The sequence below is a fragment of the Neoarthrinium moseri genome (genome assembly GCF_022829205.1).
Source record: "Neoarthrinium moseri strain CBS 164.80 chromosome Unknown scaffold54_Wmoseri_CBS_16480, whole genome shotgun sequence".
NCBI classification, from domain to species: Eukaryota; Fungi; Ascomycota; class Sordariomycetes; order Amphisphaeriales; family Apiosporaceae; genus Neoarthrinium; species Neoarthrinium moseri.
This window is the reverse complement of record NW_026055168.1, coordinates 211,862-225,024: the sequence shown is the minus strand read 5'-3', so window position 1 is coordinate 225,024 and position 13,163 is coordinate 211,862. Positions and strand designations below refer to the sequence as shown.

General features: G+C 56.6%; 3 protein-coding genes across 3 annotated transcripts; 2 read left to right on the top strand and 1 right to left on the bottom strand.

Moving 5' to 3' along the window:
- Positions 1-332: 332 nt before the first annotated feature.
- JN550_010482 (uncharacterized protein) lies at positions 333-2,038 on the bottom strand (the record flags this gene model as incomplete). Its single annotated transcript, XM_049308741.1, has 2 exons — positions 333-1,948; positions 2,011-2,038. 2 exons carry the CDS (start codon positions 2,036-2,038, stop codon positions 333-335), a joined length of 1,644 nt encoding a protein of 547 aa, XP_049167615.1.
- Positions 2,039-3,069: 1,031 nt separating this feature from the next.
- JN550_010481 (uncharacterized protein) lies at positions 3,070-3,944 on the top strand (the record flags this gene model as incomplete). The annotated part of the gene is made up of 3 exons (XM_049308740.1): positions 3,070-3,176; positions 3,248-3,357; positions 3,451-3,944. The coding sequence occupies 3 exons, from the start codon at positions 3,070-3,072 to the stop codon at positions 3,942-3,944; spliced, it is 711 nt and encodes a 236-aa protein (XP_049167614.1).
- A 2,488-nt stretch (positions 3,945-6,432) lies between these two features.
- JN550_010480 (uncharacterized protein) lies at positions 6,433-6,678 on the top strand (the record flags this gene model as incomplete). Its single annotated transcript, XM_049308739.1, has 1 exon — positions 6,433-6,678. One exon carries the CDS (start codon positions 6,433-6,435, stop codon positions 6,676-6,678), a length of 246 nt encoding a protein of 81 aa, XP_049167613.1.
- Between the last annotated feature and the right edge of the window lie 6,485 nt (positions 6,679-13,163).

Here is a 13,163-nt window from a genome sequence, read left to right as displayed (position 1 = left end):
GCATCCTCGAAGATCAAGATTGGTGGTGCATGTCAGAGCAATACGGTGGAGGCGAGCAAGACGGGGTCAGAGTAGACATGATGCCAGATCTACTGACGTTGTTGTGGCCATATCTGCTGGGAAATGGAGCCGCTGCTAACTTCATCAGAGTCATTTCTGCATCATGCTCTATGCAGGTGTCGATCCGTCATACCAGGTTTCATAACATCACACAAGGATAGCACATTCATCATCAAACTGTCGAAAAGAGCCCTATGATTATCAAGTCCCTTTGGACGACTCCTAAACGCCATGGGCTTGTCTAAGCTTGCCTTGTAAGGATATATCTAAGTTTACTGCTCCATCGCGTCTGCACTCTTCGACTCCTCATCGTCACCCCACAAGCCATCCAGCTTGAACTCCTTCGCCCACTCCGTCACAATCTGCTTATGATCGGCCATGGGCACGGAATCCGATGAGGCGGTCTCCGGAGCCTTGGCAGAGGCGTCGGTGGTGACGGCCAGGACGGGAGCATTCACCCAGCCCTGGATGCGGCCATCTCGCCAGTCCGTGACGACGGTCATGGCGGCGGAGGTGAGGTTGGGGATACCGCCACGGTTAAGTCTGCCTCGCTTGCGCGCCACCTGGACCAAGAAGTCTGTCGTGGTATCGCCATCAGTGCTCAAAAGAGGTGGCAAGTCGTAGACATCCAAAAGCTTCTGGAGAAGGTCGGGTGTTGTCCCTAGCCTCTTCAGCAGTAGGCTGACTGCAGGCATGGGGTCTTCAATCTCCTTGGGCGGCACCGCGTTGAGGAGAACCAGACTGGCGTGGGCCTCAATGGGGTCCTTCTTCTTCTTCGCGGCAGACTCTCCGTCCTTGGCCGAAGGGAAGACAATACCGGGCGAGTCAAGCAGGGTCAGCTTGCTGTCGATCTTGACGGACCGGATGCTGGTGGTGACACCGGCCTCAGCTCCGGCCGGGCACGCGGTGCTCTTGCCACCCAGACGAGAAAGCAATGCGTTGATAACAGATGACTTTCCAACGTTGGGGTAACCAATGACACCAACTGACACCGCGCGCTTGAGCTGTTTCGATGCAGCGAAGGACTTGAGCGACTTGAAAAGTGTCGCCGAAGTGCTCTGCACGGTAAGGTCACGGTGATTGAAGGTCTGCGCATTCGGCGCCGAGCCAGATGCGCGCAGCGGGAGTGTAGGGAAGTATCGCCGCAGGTATGTGAGCCACTCCTTGAGAACGGGAGGGGGGATCAAGTCGATCTTGTTCAGGACCAACATCAACCGCTTCCCACCGCTGGCAGCAGCCATGATCTGGCGCTCCACCTCTCTGGACCGTGTACCCTCCGGGTCGCGCGCATCCAAGACGTAGAGGACAACGTCGGCCTGCTCGATGACCTGCTTAAAGACCTTGTCGAATGCTTTCCGCGATGTGGCCGGGCCGACTGCCTCGCCAGTGCCAGCGGCGAACTCATCGTCTTCGTCCGACGAGTCCTCGTCATCGTCCATCTCGCTGCCGCTCTGCAGTTGGCGGTCGTACTTCTCGGCAGCTCTCCTCGCGCTGGCGATGAGTGCGGCCATGGGGTTGGAGTCGTCGCCGGCCTCGTCATCGTCCATCATGTCGTCGTCTTCGGCGAAGCCCTCGAAGCCCTCGCCATCGGCGCCGTCCATGTCGACTTCGTCCTCGTCCTCGCCCTCGGCGTTCGCTCCCGTCTTGGCGGCTTTGGCCATCTCGCGGCGCTTCTGGATCTCCTCCTGCTTCCTCCGGCGGCCCTCCTCAATCTCTTGCAGGATCTTCTCCTTGTAGGGGAAGAGGTTGGGGATGCCGGGGTCCTTCTTTAACTTGGAGCGCCATTGCGGGTTCTTCTTGGCCTCCTTTCTGGCCTTGCGCTGCTTCGCGGCGGAGGCCTTCTCGATCTTGTGCCGTAAGCGGACGGGGGTCCTCTTGGACTTGGGCTCTGCAGAGGGGCGGGGTCAGCATAAACGGCCTGGAGGGTCAATGGGGGAGCGACGGGCGTACTCTTGGGTTTGGTGATGCTTCCAGCCATTTTGCCGTGTTTGTCAGTATGGCGAGCACGGTACAGTTACAGTCGGTGGCGGCGGCTGTTGCTGTTGCTGTTGCTCCTCCCAAGAAATTTTGGAGGGCCGATTAGATAGACGCCCGCAGAATGGAAAGGCGGCCACCGAATTTTTTGTTATCGATAAGCGTCCACCACTTTTGGGGCCCGATTCCTGCCCACCCGCCCATCCGCCCATGCCAGCGGCCGGGGGCCAGCGAGAACTGCGGGCCTAGGCGTCGGGTCGTGGTGGTGGGGTCGGCAACCGACGACCTCGAGGCGTTCGGGGCCACCCCTCCATCGGGCAGCACAGGTGGCCAAACTCGACCTGGTAATCCGTCGCAGACAGACCAATCGCCGCGTCCCTGTGCTGCAACGCAGACGGCCCTGTCGTTCTGTCGTCGTTGCAAAGTTTTATTTTTGGGGCTAGTATGTACGTCTATGTAGGTAATCGACGGCAGCGCCGCTGGGACTGCCGACCTCGACCAGAATGCGACACTGCCATGCCGGCCCCCCCGCCTATCAGGGTCTACCGCTGGTCTGTTGCTTTAGTGCTCGTGTGCTGTGCCTCCCGTGAACTTAGACCCGTCGTCCAGCGCCTAACTACTCATTGGCAGCCCGCCTACGGGGCCGTGGAGTCTGGCCGCAAGTCTGCTAAATGGTTCGCCAGAAACCGACTGCTATGGCATTTGACTCCGTCGAGGGCGGAACTTCCTGAATCGGATGCGCTCCGACAGGGCGACGGTTGCTTTTCTTGGACGATGCCCAGCGCGATGTCAACGTTGCGGCTCTTCAAGTCTGACATGACAGCACCCTGAGGGCAGAGCGAATCACTCTCACCACCGCAACATAAACACAACCACCTGCTCTTAAACCTTGCCCGACCACTCTCTACTACTGGCCATTAAAAATCCAACTTCTGCCCTCCAACTGCTGCAGTCAGCCCGCCCTTAACGCTACCCCATTCGCCTATACGCTGTCTTGTCCATTCTTGTGACCTCTGCGCCAAGCCACGTCCAAGCATGGAGTACACAGCACCTCCGGAGACGGTCTCCTTCAAAGGCCTCCTGTTTGACATGGACGGCACCATAATCGACTCGACAGCAGCAGTAGAGAAGCACTGGCATACGTGAGTTACGAAGTCGCAAGAATGAGACGCCGTGTCAATTTTACCGCAACCAAAAACTGAACACTACCCAGCGTCGGAGAGGAGATTGGCGTAGACCCTGAAGTTATCCTGCAGACCTCGCATGGACGAAGGAGCATTGACATCCTGAAGATTCTGCATCCGGAGAAGGCAAATTGGGAATGTAGGTCAAGAACACACTCATCAGGGCTCGCTCCATATATTCAAGGGGAACGCTCCCCGACAACCCCAGCTTTGATGGACTGACAAGAGGTAGATGTATGTCAAATGGAGGGCCTATTGCCCAAACTCCACGGCGACGATGCAGTTGAGATCCCCGGGGCACGGGCTCTCCTCGACGCCCTGATCCCCGCCGCCGCTCCCTGGGCCATCGTGACGTCGGGCACAACTCCCCTGGTCACCGGCTGGCTGGACGTGCTGAAGCTGCCTCACCCCGAGCACCTCGTAACTGCCGAGTCCGTGGAGAACGGCAAACCCGACCCGGCGTGCTACCAGCTGGGCCGCTCGAAGCTTAAGCTCAGCAGCGATGCTGACGTGCTCGTCTTCGAGGACAGCCCCGCTGGCATCCAGTCCGGCAAGGCGGCCGGGTGCAAGGTCATAGGGCTGGTCACGAGCCACACGATGCAGCAGGTCGTAGCCGCGGAGCCGGACTGGATAGTGAAGGATCTGCGTTCTGTCAAGATGGTCGAGTGTAAGGATGGGGTCGTGACGTTACAAATCTCTGATGCCCTGGTACGAACGGCGAACTGAGCAGTGATCAACGACCGCGTGATGGCTCGTGGGACTCCCAGACTCCTCCTGCCCTCTCTTCTAAGGGAGAAGAGGCTTAGTGGGTCACGCCCATCATGACAATGTGCGTATAACATCATGTCATGAGATAGGGTTCCCTCTATGCAACATGGCTTGGCCTTGTGGTCGTGCTGGCCACGAAAGTAGTCGGGAATAACTGAGCTGCAAATCAACGGAACCGTCACCAACCGGCGTGAGATTAAACACCAAATAGACTCAGATAGAGCCAGGACGGGAAGGCATGGAAAAGCTCCAATTGGCCGTCCCGAGTGAATGGTAATCATTGAGAATCCCAGTCTCCCGCCGTCGAAAAGAGCCTACCATAGTATAACACTCTTGCCTACCTTGTCTGTCTTGCAAACCCCGGTGCATGTCATCATTGCGATCACCAGAACTATTAGCTTTGCCCAGAGAACACAAGCCACACGAGCTTATATCTGCAGGCTCGGTAGATTGCGGCGGGGGCCGGTACCCTGCATCGTGGAGAATATGATCACTCAACACCCACGATCTTGACAGGCAAGGACTTTGTCAAACCTGGGAGCACATCCTTCACCAAACGTTGGACACTAAGGCTCTGCCGCTTGGGTTTGCTCAAAGGTACGGAACTTTCTGACCGGGGGCACGGTTGCCGGGGGTGAGGGGACGACGAGCAGCCGGTCCGTTCTAGCGCTGTCGATCCGAACCCAGATCTGAGCAAGACGATGTCCCCAATCTGCACACATCCTTGGTTGACAGGGTCCAATTGCCAGTCAAGCTCAAGAATGCCGGGTGCGGTATTCTTTCTGATCGATGGTGATCACCGCGACATGCCGCTTAGGCCGTTCAAGTGCCGGTGACGTGAGCTGTGGGAACTGATCCCTCAGAGGGCGGAAAGTGATTCTTGCTACGCCAAGTTACCTTCCCTTCTCGGTCTGTGCTCATCAGAACTCAGATACAGGAAAAAGCAAAGGCGGAGAGCCATGTTGCTGAGCACAGTGCCTATTATACGAGGATCCTGGCTGGGACAGAATAACTCCATAATGAGCAAGGCTAGCCAACAACCAAAATTCACGTGTCTGGCTTTGCTGGACGCCGATGGAGAGGTAGATGACGCGTAGTTGCAGTCCACTTCATAGCACGCACGCGTGTTGCTGGTTCGTAAGGTAGTGTTCACCAAGGAATAAGAAACATATCTCTGCCTAAAGAGGACCCGGGGCCATGGTCATGGCTCACCTGGTGCAAGTCAAGACCTTGTGCAATGCGCCGACGTTGAACAAAACCAGGCGTTGTGCCGGGTCGAAAGATTACTATAACTAAGGTTTCATGGCTGTCGTTACAGTTTGCTGCAAGGACCCGAATTGTGAAGGCTGGTACCCCCGACACATGGGCAGCCAGCCAGCCATCTCGACTGCCAAGACAAGCGTTTCTCTGCCTCACCGCAGAGACAACGACTTGCATGTGGAACACGACGATCAAGCTGACGGATGGGTGCAGATGGGCTGATGCCACAGCTGCTGGAGATCTTATGGGCTGGTGAGGTCGCCGACTTGAGTAACCAACTGCTGCACAGGGGCCCGATGTGGTTACGTGACAAGTCACAACCTGACATGCCCTCCACTTTGGCCGATGAGGCAGCGATCAGCCTGATCCCAAGTAGCGTAGGGACGACATCATCGACGATGCTGAGGGGTGGGGGTTCCTTTGCCCTTTCCATGAACCAGTCTAGAAATGTCATATACGGTATGAGACAAGGGCAACACAGGCACGGTAGATAGGAGTAATGGTAATTCCGCAGATGCGCCGGCGTCCTTCAGCACACCTAAAGCACACCTAAAGCTACACCCTTCGATGCGGCATCGAAGGGTCGTGCAAATGAACGTGGAGCTGGTGGCGTGTCGACCCAAGCCGTCAAGGAAAAGCTTTCAGGCCGGCAGCCCTTGGGGGAAAGACAGTCTGACTCTACTGCAGGAACCGCTCCGGAAAACTGGGATCGTAGCTCGAGGCATGTAGAATCCAACCGTGGCCGTCGAGCGACCGAACCACACTGGGCCGACTGGCTTGCAAGCTGGCTACGTTAGGAGAGCGTTGAGCCTAGAGTGATACCAGTGGATGGCGGTGCGAGACCGTCAGACTCCCCGTGCGGCCGGCAAGTGAGACTGACCTGAGATGCGCTCGAGCTCCGGCAATGAGCTTATTATTCACCCAGTGCCAGATCGGCATTCTCAAGGCCAAGAAAGTTGCCGGTCTGAATACAACGTCGGTGCAACAGGACCAGCACGCACCAGCCCACTCGAGCGTCTGTCTCCCACTGCTCGCCCGCCCGTGTGCGCCCTTCCCTCCTCAGGCACACCTCGATTGACTCAGGTCTCGGGACTTGAAACCACGAGGCACGGCGGTAGACCCGGGTAAGATATTAGTCTGCTGAAAAGTGAAGGAATGGCATGCCTTCAAGATAGCTGAAGCAGCAATGCGGCTCAAGGGACCGATTGCTAGCAATCCGGGCGTTTCGGCCAGCACCTGCGCAATCCTTCGACGGTGGCTTGGAGATCAGGCGACCGCCCGTATCTGGTCCCCCCGCAAGAGCGATGCACGGATCTGTGAGGATGAGGGCGACAGTAACATCGCGTCCCGCACCCGCCTATGCGACCGTACCAAGGGTGGTTTGACAGCGCGCGATGGCATGGCCTTCAGCCATCCCGCCAGCGACGGCTGATGGGTTGACTCTTTTTCTCGCCGGGTGTGCACTGTGCCGTGAGCTGGCCGCTACGGGCGCATGGCGATTGGCCAGCGGCGGCAGGAGACGACTGGGGGCGTCAGGTCCAGAGACAGGTACTTGGCCAGTACCTCGCTCCAGAGGCAAGCCATTCCGCTTTTGACGCAGGGGACGTCCTGTCACCTGGCGCGAACCCACGTGGCCGCTCGGACCAGGCCATGGTCTACCCCTGAGGCCAGTGAACAAAGCTTGAGCTCTCCGTGGAGAGCATGTACTGTGCTGTACAGTAACTAGTTACCGCGGACGTCGACGAGATCTGAAGAAAGTCCGTTGCATGCTTATCATCGTCCCGATCAACTATCGAGAACATGCATCCTCAGCCTGCGGGTGCTTACCAGACTAGTGGTGCTTGTGGAGAAGCGCAACGGCCGCCGTGATGCAGCGCTCAGCAATGCTCAGCAATTTGTGATGCGCTCCTCGCAAGGCTTACTTGGAGTTTTGGGGGCTTACTACGGAGCATGTACTGATGTTATATGCGCGTTCACAACTACCGACTCGTGGTGACATTGGTAGCCTCCAGTGTAGTATTGTATGGCACGGTTCCTGAGCTCGGACGCCACTCCATGCAATATCTCCCTTGTTAAGGTTCACTCAGCAGACTCTCTGAAGAAGATGCTGCAAGCCGCAGCCCCGAGAACTGCGGGGCCCGAAATAGCTCGCAGGAAGTTATGGTGTCCACTCCACGACGATATCCTGTTCCTTGATATTCCCCTTTGGGGGTTGTGGCTGCACAGGCATCTTGCATCTGGTGCAGGGCAGGTAGAGCGGCCGAGAAGGCTGTCTGTCAGCCTGGGCCTCAGAGATACGGGTTGCACACACCGTCGTGGTTCGACCGTCATCAACCAACATTGTGCCGCGTTCAAGGATTGGACGTCGCACAATCACAGTGCTTACAGGAGTGTCCTACACCATCCAGCGGCCCTGCTTGTGGCTTACAGGAATGCGTGCGCGCGACCTCGTACCGATTCCTCCGGCGCAGTCGGGACAGTCGAGGCAGCCGCAGATAGGAGCATGGGTTGGAGGATCATTTCTCACCGAATCTCAGTCAACGCTTGTGGCACACTCTCTAGCATCGCTTAGAGGATTGCCGGGGCTCTCCTGCTGAAGTCGTGATAGTCAATCTCCATAAAGCGGCCGGCCAAGGGAATACTCCGATGCACACTTCAACAATTTTTTTTGCCGTTGCCGCTCTCTAGGTTTTGGGGGGGTCACGAGAGCTGATGGCTATGGGGACCAATCCACGAGGCATGGTTCGCCATTGGGCTTGAGGCCTCGGGGGAGGGTTCTGCGCGGCCTCTGCCGTCAACAGGGGTCAAGCGAGGACTAATAGAGAGAGCTAATATGAAAAGACTTTGCGCTAAAACAAAGATTCCTGTCTGTCGGGTCCACCAAGTCGATATCCCGGCAATCGTACGGTAGCCAATGATGACTTGCACCTGGCCGTCTCACGAGAAACGTCCCATCCGAGGAGGCCTTCCCGTCGCTACGGATGGCGGGTGTGTGGACCGCAGAAGTGCGCTGCCCCTAAGAGGAAACGGTTTCGCGGCGTTCGCTTCCCAATGTGCCACAGCTTCCTCATGAACCGCCCCGTTGGTCAGGGCTAGATCATAGGTGTTTCCGTAGGGGGCTTGAGGAGAAAGTCGGCAGTTGCAGGACGCTGTCCGGCTCCTGAATTATGTAGATATCGCGCTCACTATGACCAAGGGCTCCAAGTTATTGATTTCCGCCCCTGAAGAAGCACGATATGGAGAATGATGAAGAGAAAATCGCGGAAACGTGCCAGAGGTGAGTGCAAGGTGAGCGCCTGACCAAACTTCTCCTCTAACGTTAAAATACAAACGAGTTGGATAGGCACCTCTCTGCGTTCCAGCCTATGATTAATTTGCCGAGTGCAGTTTGTCTGACCTGTCGGTAAGCCCCAGGGACGTTTGGTTTGACGTATAAGCTAGACGATGGGGTGTTTGCCCCTGCGTCAATATCGACCTGTCACAACAGTGCCTGCGTGGACTTTGGCATGTCCAGCTGTATACTGCTCTTCAAAATTTGGACACGTACCCATCTTCGCGGCTTCGATATCCTGTCTAGAGCCCGGTCCATCTGATGACGCGTGTCGACTTGGAAGACCTGGACGTTCTGTCGGCGTTCTGGCCGGATCGACGCCGGCCATCGAGGGGGACCCACTCCCCGGAAAGAAGGTTATCCGAATATGGCAGATCTGGGCACCAGCGTTATCCAGGGACTCCAGCTGTGGCGACAGTGGCATTCGGTCAAATGCAATGCTTCACCTGGCATTCATCTTCATGAAGTGTGCAAGTGGGCATTATCTCGCTGGCTTATTCATGATGTGTCAGCTGTCGATATGGCGGGGCCCCAGAGCGCTGGAACCCTCTAATCTGCAATGGCTTGGCTGCAACCCAAGTACCGCTTCGCAAAGGCTATATTGCACATCTTAAGGAGATCAGAGGTGTACTCGGGAGAACCAGAGGCTTGAAGCTTCTGCCACCTCGTCATACCGTGACAGTCGTAGGCCAGATAGATTCGATGCAGATGCTACAACGATTAGCTCCCGAGATATCCAGATTAACTTAATACCATAGGAGTGAGCTACAGCATACAAGATTGACTAGTACCAGATCCATAGCAGTGGAACTGGAAGCAAGTTCCGTGTTTGGTCAACTTGGTGAACCAGCGCGGGTTTTGCGGGGCACGGTTCCTCCGTCGCTATCCCCTAAGGGTAGACCACACAGGGAAGATTCCCCGTTCACCGGCACATCAGCGATCCATTTCCATTGGTGTAGTGTGTAGAGCCATGATTCATCGCAGGTCACCGGCGGATGGGTGGCATCGAACCTCCAAGCTCCTGCGGTTCAGGCTACGGTGGTCACTCACGGGCGCACAACTGTGGTCATGAGAGTGTCGGCTTCATGTTTCTTCTGGATCTGTGATGCAACCTCGAGAGAACTGGCCAACGATTGCGGATTGGCGGCAGGGGTTTGGCATGTCCACCAATTACCTCGGCAGGTGTCTGACCAACCGCCACAATGTTCAGGTTTGCGAAAGGGCAAAGTGCCAGAAATAGCAGCATTCCATGCACCTGGTTCGACGCGGTGTAACTCTACGGCATGGGCTTCACATCCGTGCTTGTCCATCAGCTTACGCATCAGTAACCAGGGTTGAACGGTCCTGCTGATACCTGCAGGCTCTGAAGAGGGGTTTGGTGTGGCATAGGTAGAGAGGCGACATGGGCAACGCACTTGTGCCTTTCAGGTTCTGCCGCCTGTGTCAGCCGGGTGTGTTGAACTTTGTCATTGGTCTGTCCTTGCTATGGTGAAGGTGCTTGGTCTTCACGTCGGGCCCGAACGTAGTAAAGGTAGATAGTCGGGCAAAAAAGCAGCGAGGCGTTGAGATGACCACCCTCTTCGCAGCCAGCGAACCTGCCGTGGTCGTAAGAGCCTTCGTCGAATCGTGGGTACAGCTCGGTTGGAGCTCTTCCTACTCACATGAAGATCCGCAACATTTGACCGCGTGGGTTGTATAGAGAGGGCCACAGGGCCACCATCGCGGGGTTGCCATCGTGCTGGAGGATCGGTGGTTTAGCCCTCGGAAGCATCAGGCCCAAGTTGACTTAGTGGCGGGAGATGTTCCGGCCGGTGGTGTTTATCGCCAGTCCGTCCCTTACCGCCCTCGAGGACATGGATTGGCCAAGGTGATTCCAACATAGTGGATGCCAAATACTACCTAGTAATCTGTGCAGGGCAAGAGACTACGTAGTCGCTGTATGTGAATGTAGTTCGGACTAGGGTTGACCGTTCCGGTGGGAGATGCAGCAATCTCGAGGTGCATGCTAGGTGCTTTTATCCTTGTCGCCGGCGGCCGTGGGGCTAAGATAGTGGGTGGACCATGGAGCTGAAGTTCAAGTTCATGACTCTCTACACAGTACCGTAGCTTAGTAGCAGGGGGGCCTCTGAGTTGCTGTTCAACATGAAGCTTCATCAAATTGGGCCGAGAATCGCATTTCGACGCGCGCGGCAGGGCAGCTCCTGCTCGTTTGCCAATCCGTCACTGCATGGTTGCTGCATTCCCGGCCCTCCCCATATGAAATGGCGCGAGAAGCGAATCAAGTTGCAGTGGTAAGCGAGACACTGAAGAGGCGTCGCACACCTCGTAGGTGTGGGTATTGTGACAGGGCCTTGCGCGTTGGACGGGATGTCGGGGTGCTGCTATACGAAAACGACGATGGGCTACCTGCAGGCTCTACGCGGCAGAACTCTGCTTTGAAAACACTACCATTGGCCTGAACGAGGACCTCTCTTGAGTGCGCCGACTACCAATCGGGATTCAGTCGCAGACGCATTGCTCAATCCGTGATGAAATGCAGCTTTGACAACTTGCTAAGGGAAGAAAAGCAACTGCATGGCAGCATCGAGACTAGCTAAGAAGATGGGATGTGACAGCATCTCAGCCGAGGGCGCGCGCTAAGGGCGCCCTCACCAGCCAGCTTTCAGGGGAAACCCGTCCTTCGCTCCGTAACTTCGGGACAGCGACCCCCCCAAATCAGGTCTCAGGGGGTTGAGATCATTGTGCAACTCCGTTGTGCAACCTCCACAGATGAATGGTTCATCAGGAGTCCTCTCTCCTCATTATTATATAACTTAGCTACCAGTGCTTGTAACCAGGCTGTCGGGAGCTGTCGATGGGCCGAATCAAGGACGTCTTACCACAGTAGACGAAGATCACTCTATTAGTACAGTCATTCGTATTACTTAACTTACATGGTAGACAGTTATAGCAAAGCTTAATAAGAACACTGTGATCTTGGAACTGACGCACTGTCTTTGGTAAGGAGCTTGGCGCCTGGTCGCCTGTAGAAGCCCGGGAGATGAGAGATGTATATCGATGTTTGATCTTGCGTCACGATCATCATTAACGTAGACTGGGCGAAGCAAGGTCCGATTCTACGTGAGACCTGTGATGAGTTCCCCCGAGCTCCCTGTAGTCAAGACCATGGACTTTTTCCAGTCCTCACCTCTCTGCCATGTAGAAGGATGACGCACCGAGGGATCACAGAGAGCCTACCTCTCCCTCAGTCGTGCCCTGGCTTGGCTGATCAAAGGGGGACAGCATATTTCTTTTTACAAGCACGGCTGAGTTGAAAGCTGAGATCGCTCGGTGCGCACACTCAACCTTGTGAACAGCCCCCCGAGCTGCAAAGCCCCCAAAACCCCAGCTCGGGGCGATTTCGTCTACCACAGGAACGCGCGCCGGATGAGCATGGGTGAGCGAAGTATGGGGCCCTTTGTTTCTGCCTTGAACCTGACTAGCCTGGCTGACCCCCATTTCTGTTCATCGTGGCACCCTCGTAGATCCACTCTGGAAGGGAGCTCGGGCGCTGGCGACCAACACTTTTTTTTTCTTCCGCGGGTTTCGGGGACTTGTGCAAGCCTTGCATGCCGTCAACCGTGGCCGAAGCATGGGCCACCGACCTGAACGATTGGCAGCGCATCACTGACAATCAATGTCCATCGCATCTCTATTCAGGTGGGCCGACGCAGGATCATCGCCATGGTACTGCTCCGTACATAGATCGGCTGGTGACGATTGCAGCGCAGGGAGCTTAGAGCGTGCACCTTGACGTCGAAAGTCCACATAGCACTGGGCCTGCATCTGAGCCTGAGCCTGGAGCCTGAGCCGCCCGGACCGCCGCAAATCCAGAGCTCTTGGGGCCAAGCACGCGCTGGCTCAGCTCAAGCGGCCGACCCTGCTCAGGATGAAAAGTCCGCATCGTTGCGGCGTCGCGGGCGCTTTTCGCCCTGAGCGCACACGCCGGAGGGATGGTGTCACCTCTTCCTAGACTTCCGCGAGGGTTGGCACACCTTTGGAAGAGGGGGGGGGAGGGCCCTGGCTGGCTGGCTGGCTGGCAGGGACCGACGCTGAATGGGTTGATGGGGAGCGCCCGCCTTGACCAATTTCTCTCAGGGCACACTGTCTTCTGGCCCCACCCAATCTCCCCTTGGCCCTGGGAGGTACCGTGGAGGTACCTGAGGTACCCGCGGTGCCGCACAGCACAGCACAGCACAGCACAGGCTGGCAAGACACCAGACCAGACCTGGGCACCCTACCCTGGTTCGCGATGGACGGGGCCGGGGGGGATGGGGGACGACAACGCAGACAAGCAGAGACCAGAAAGACCAGACCCTCGCACACAACTGCTCTCACTGCAGTCGCTCGTCGGGGGCCCACTGCTACCTTCGACTAGTACTTCTCTACACGCCCACCCCTCTCCCTTTCGTCCTCTCCTGCGCTTCCTGTGTGTTGTTTTTGAAACATCCCGACTCAAGTTGTCTCTACTCGAGATCTTTTGAGTCTTTGGGCCACCGTCACCCAAGTGAGGTCTGTCTCACCCAGGCTTGGATACAGCTCCGCCG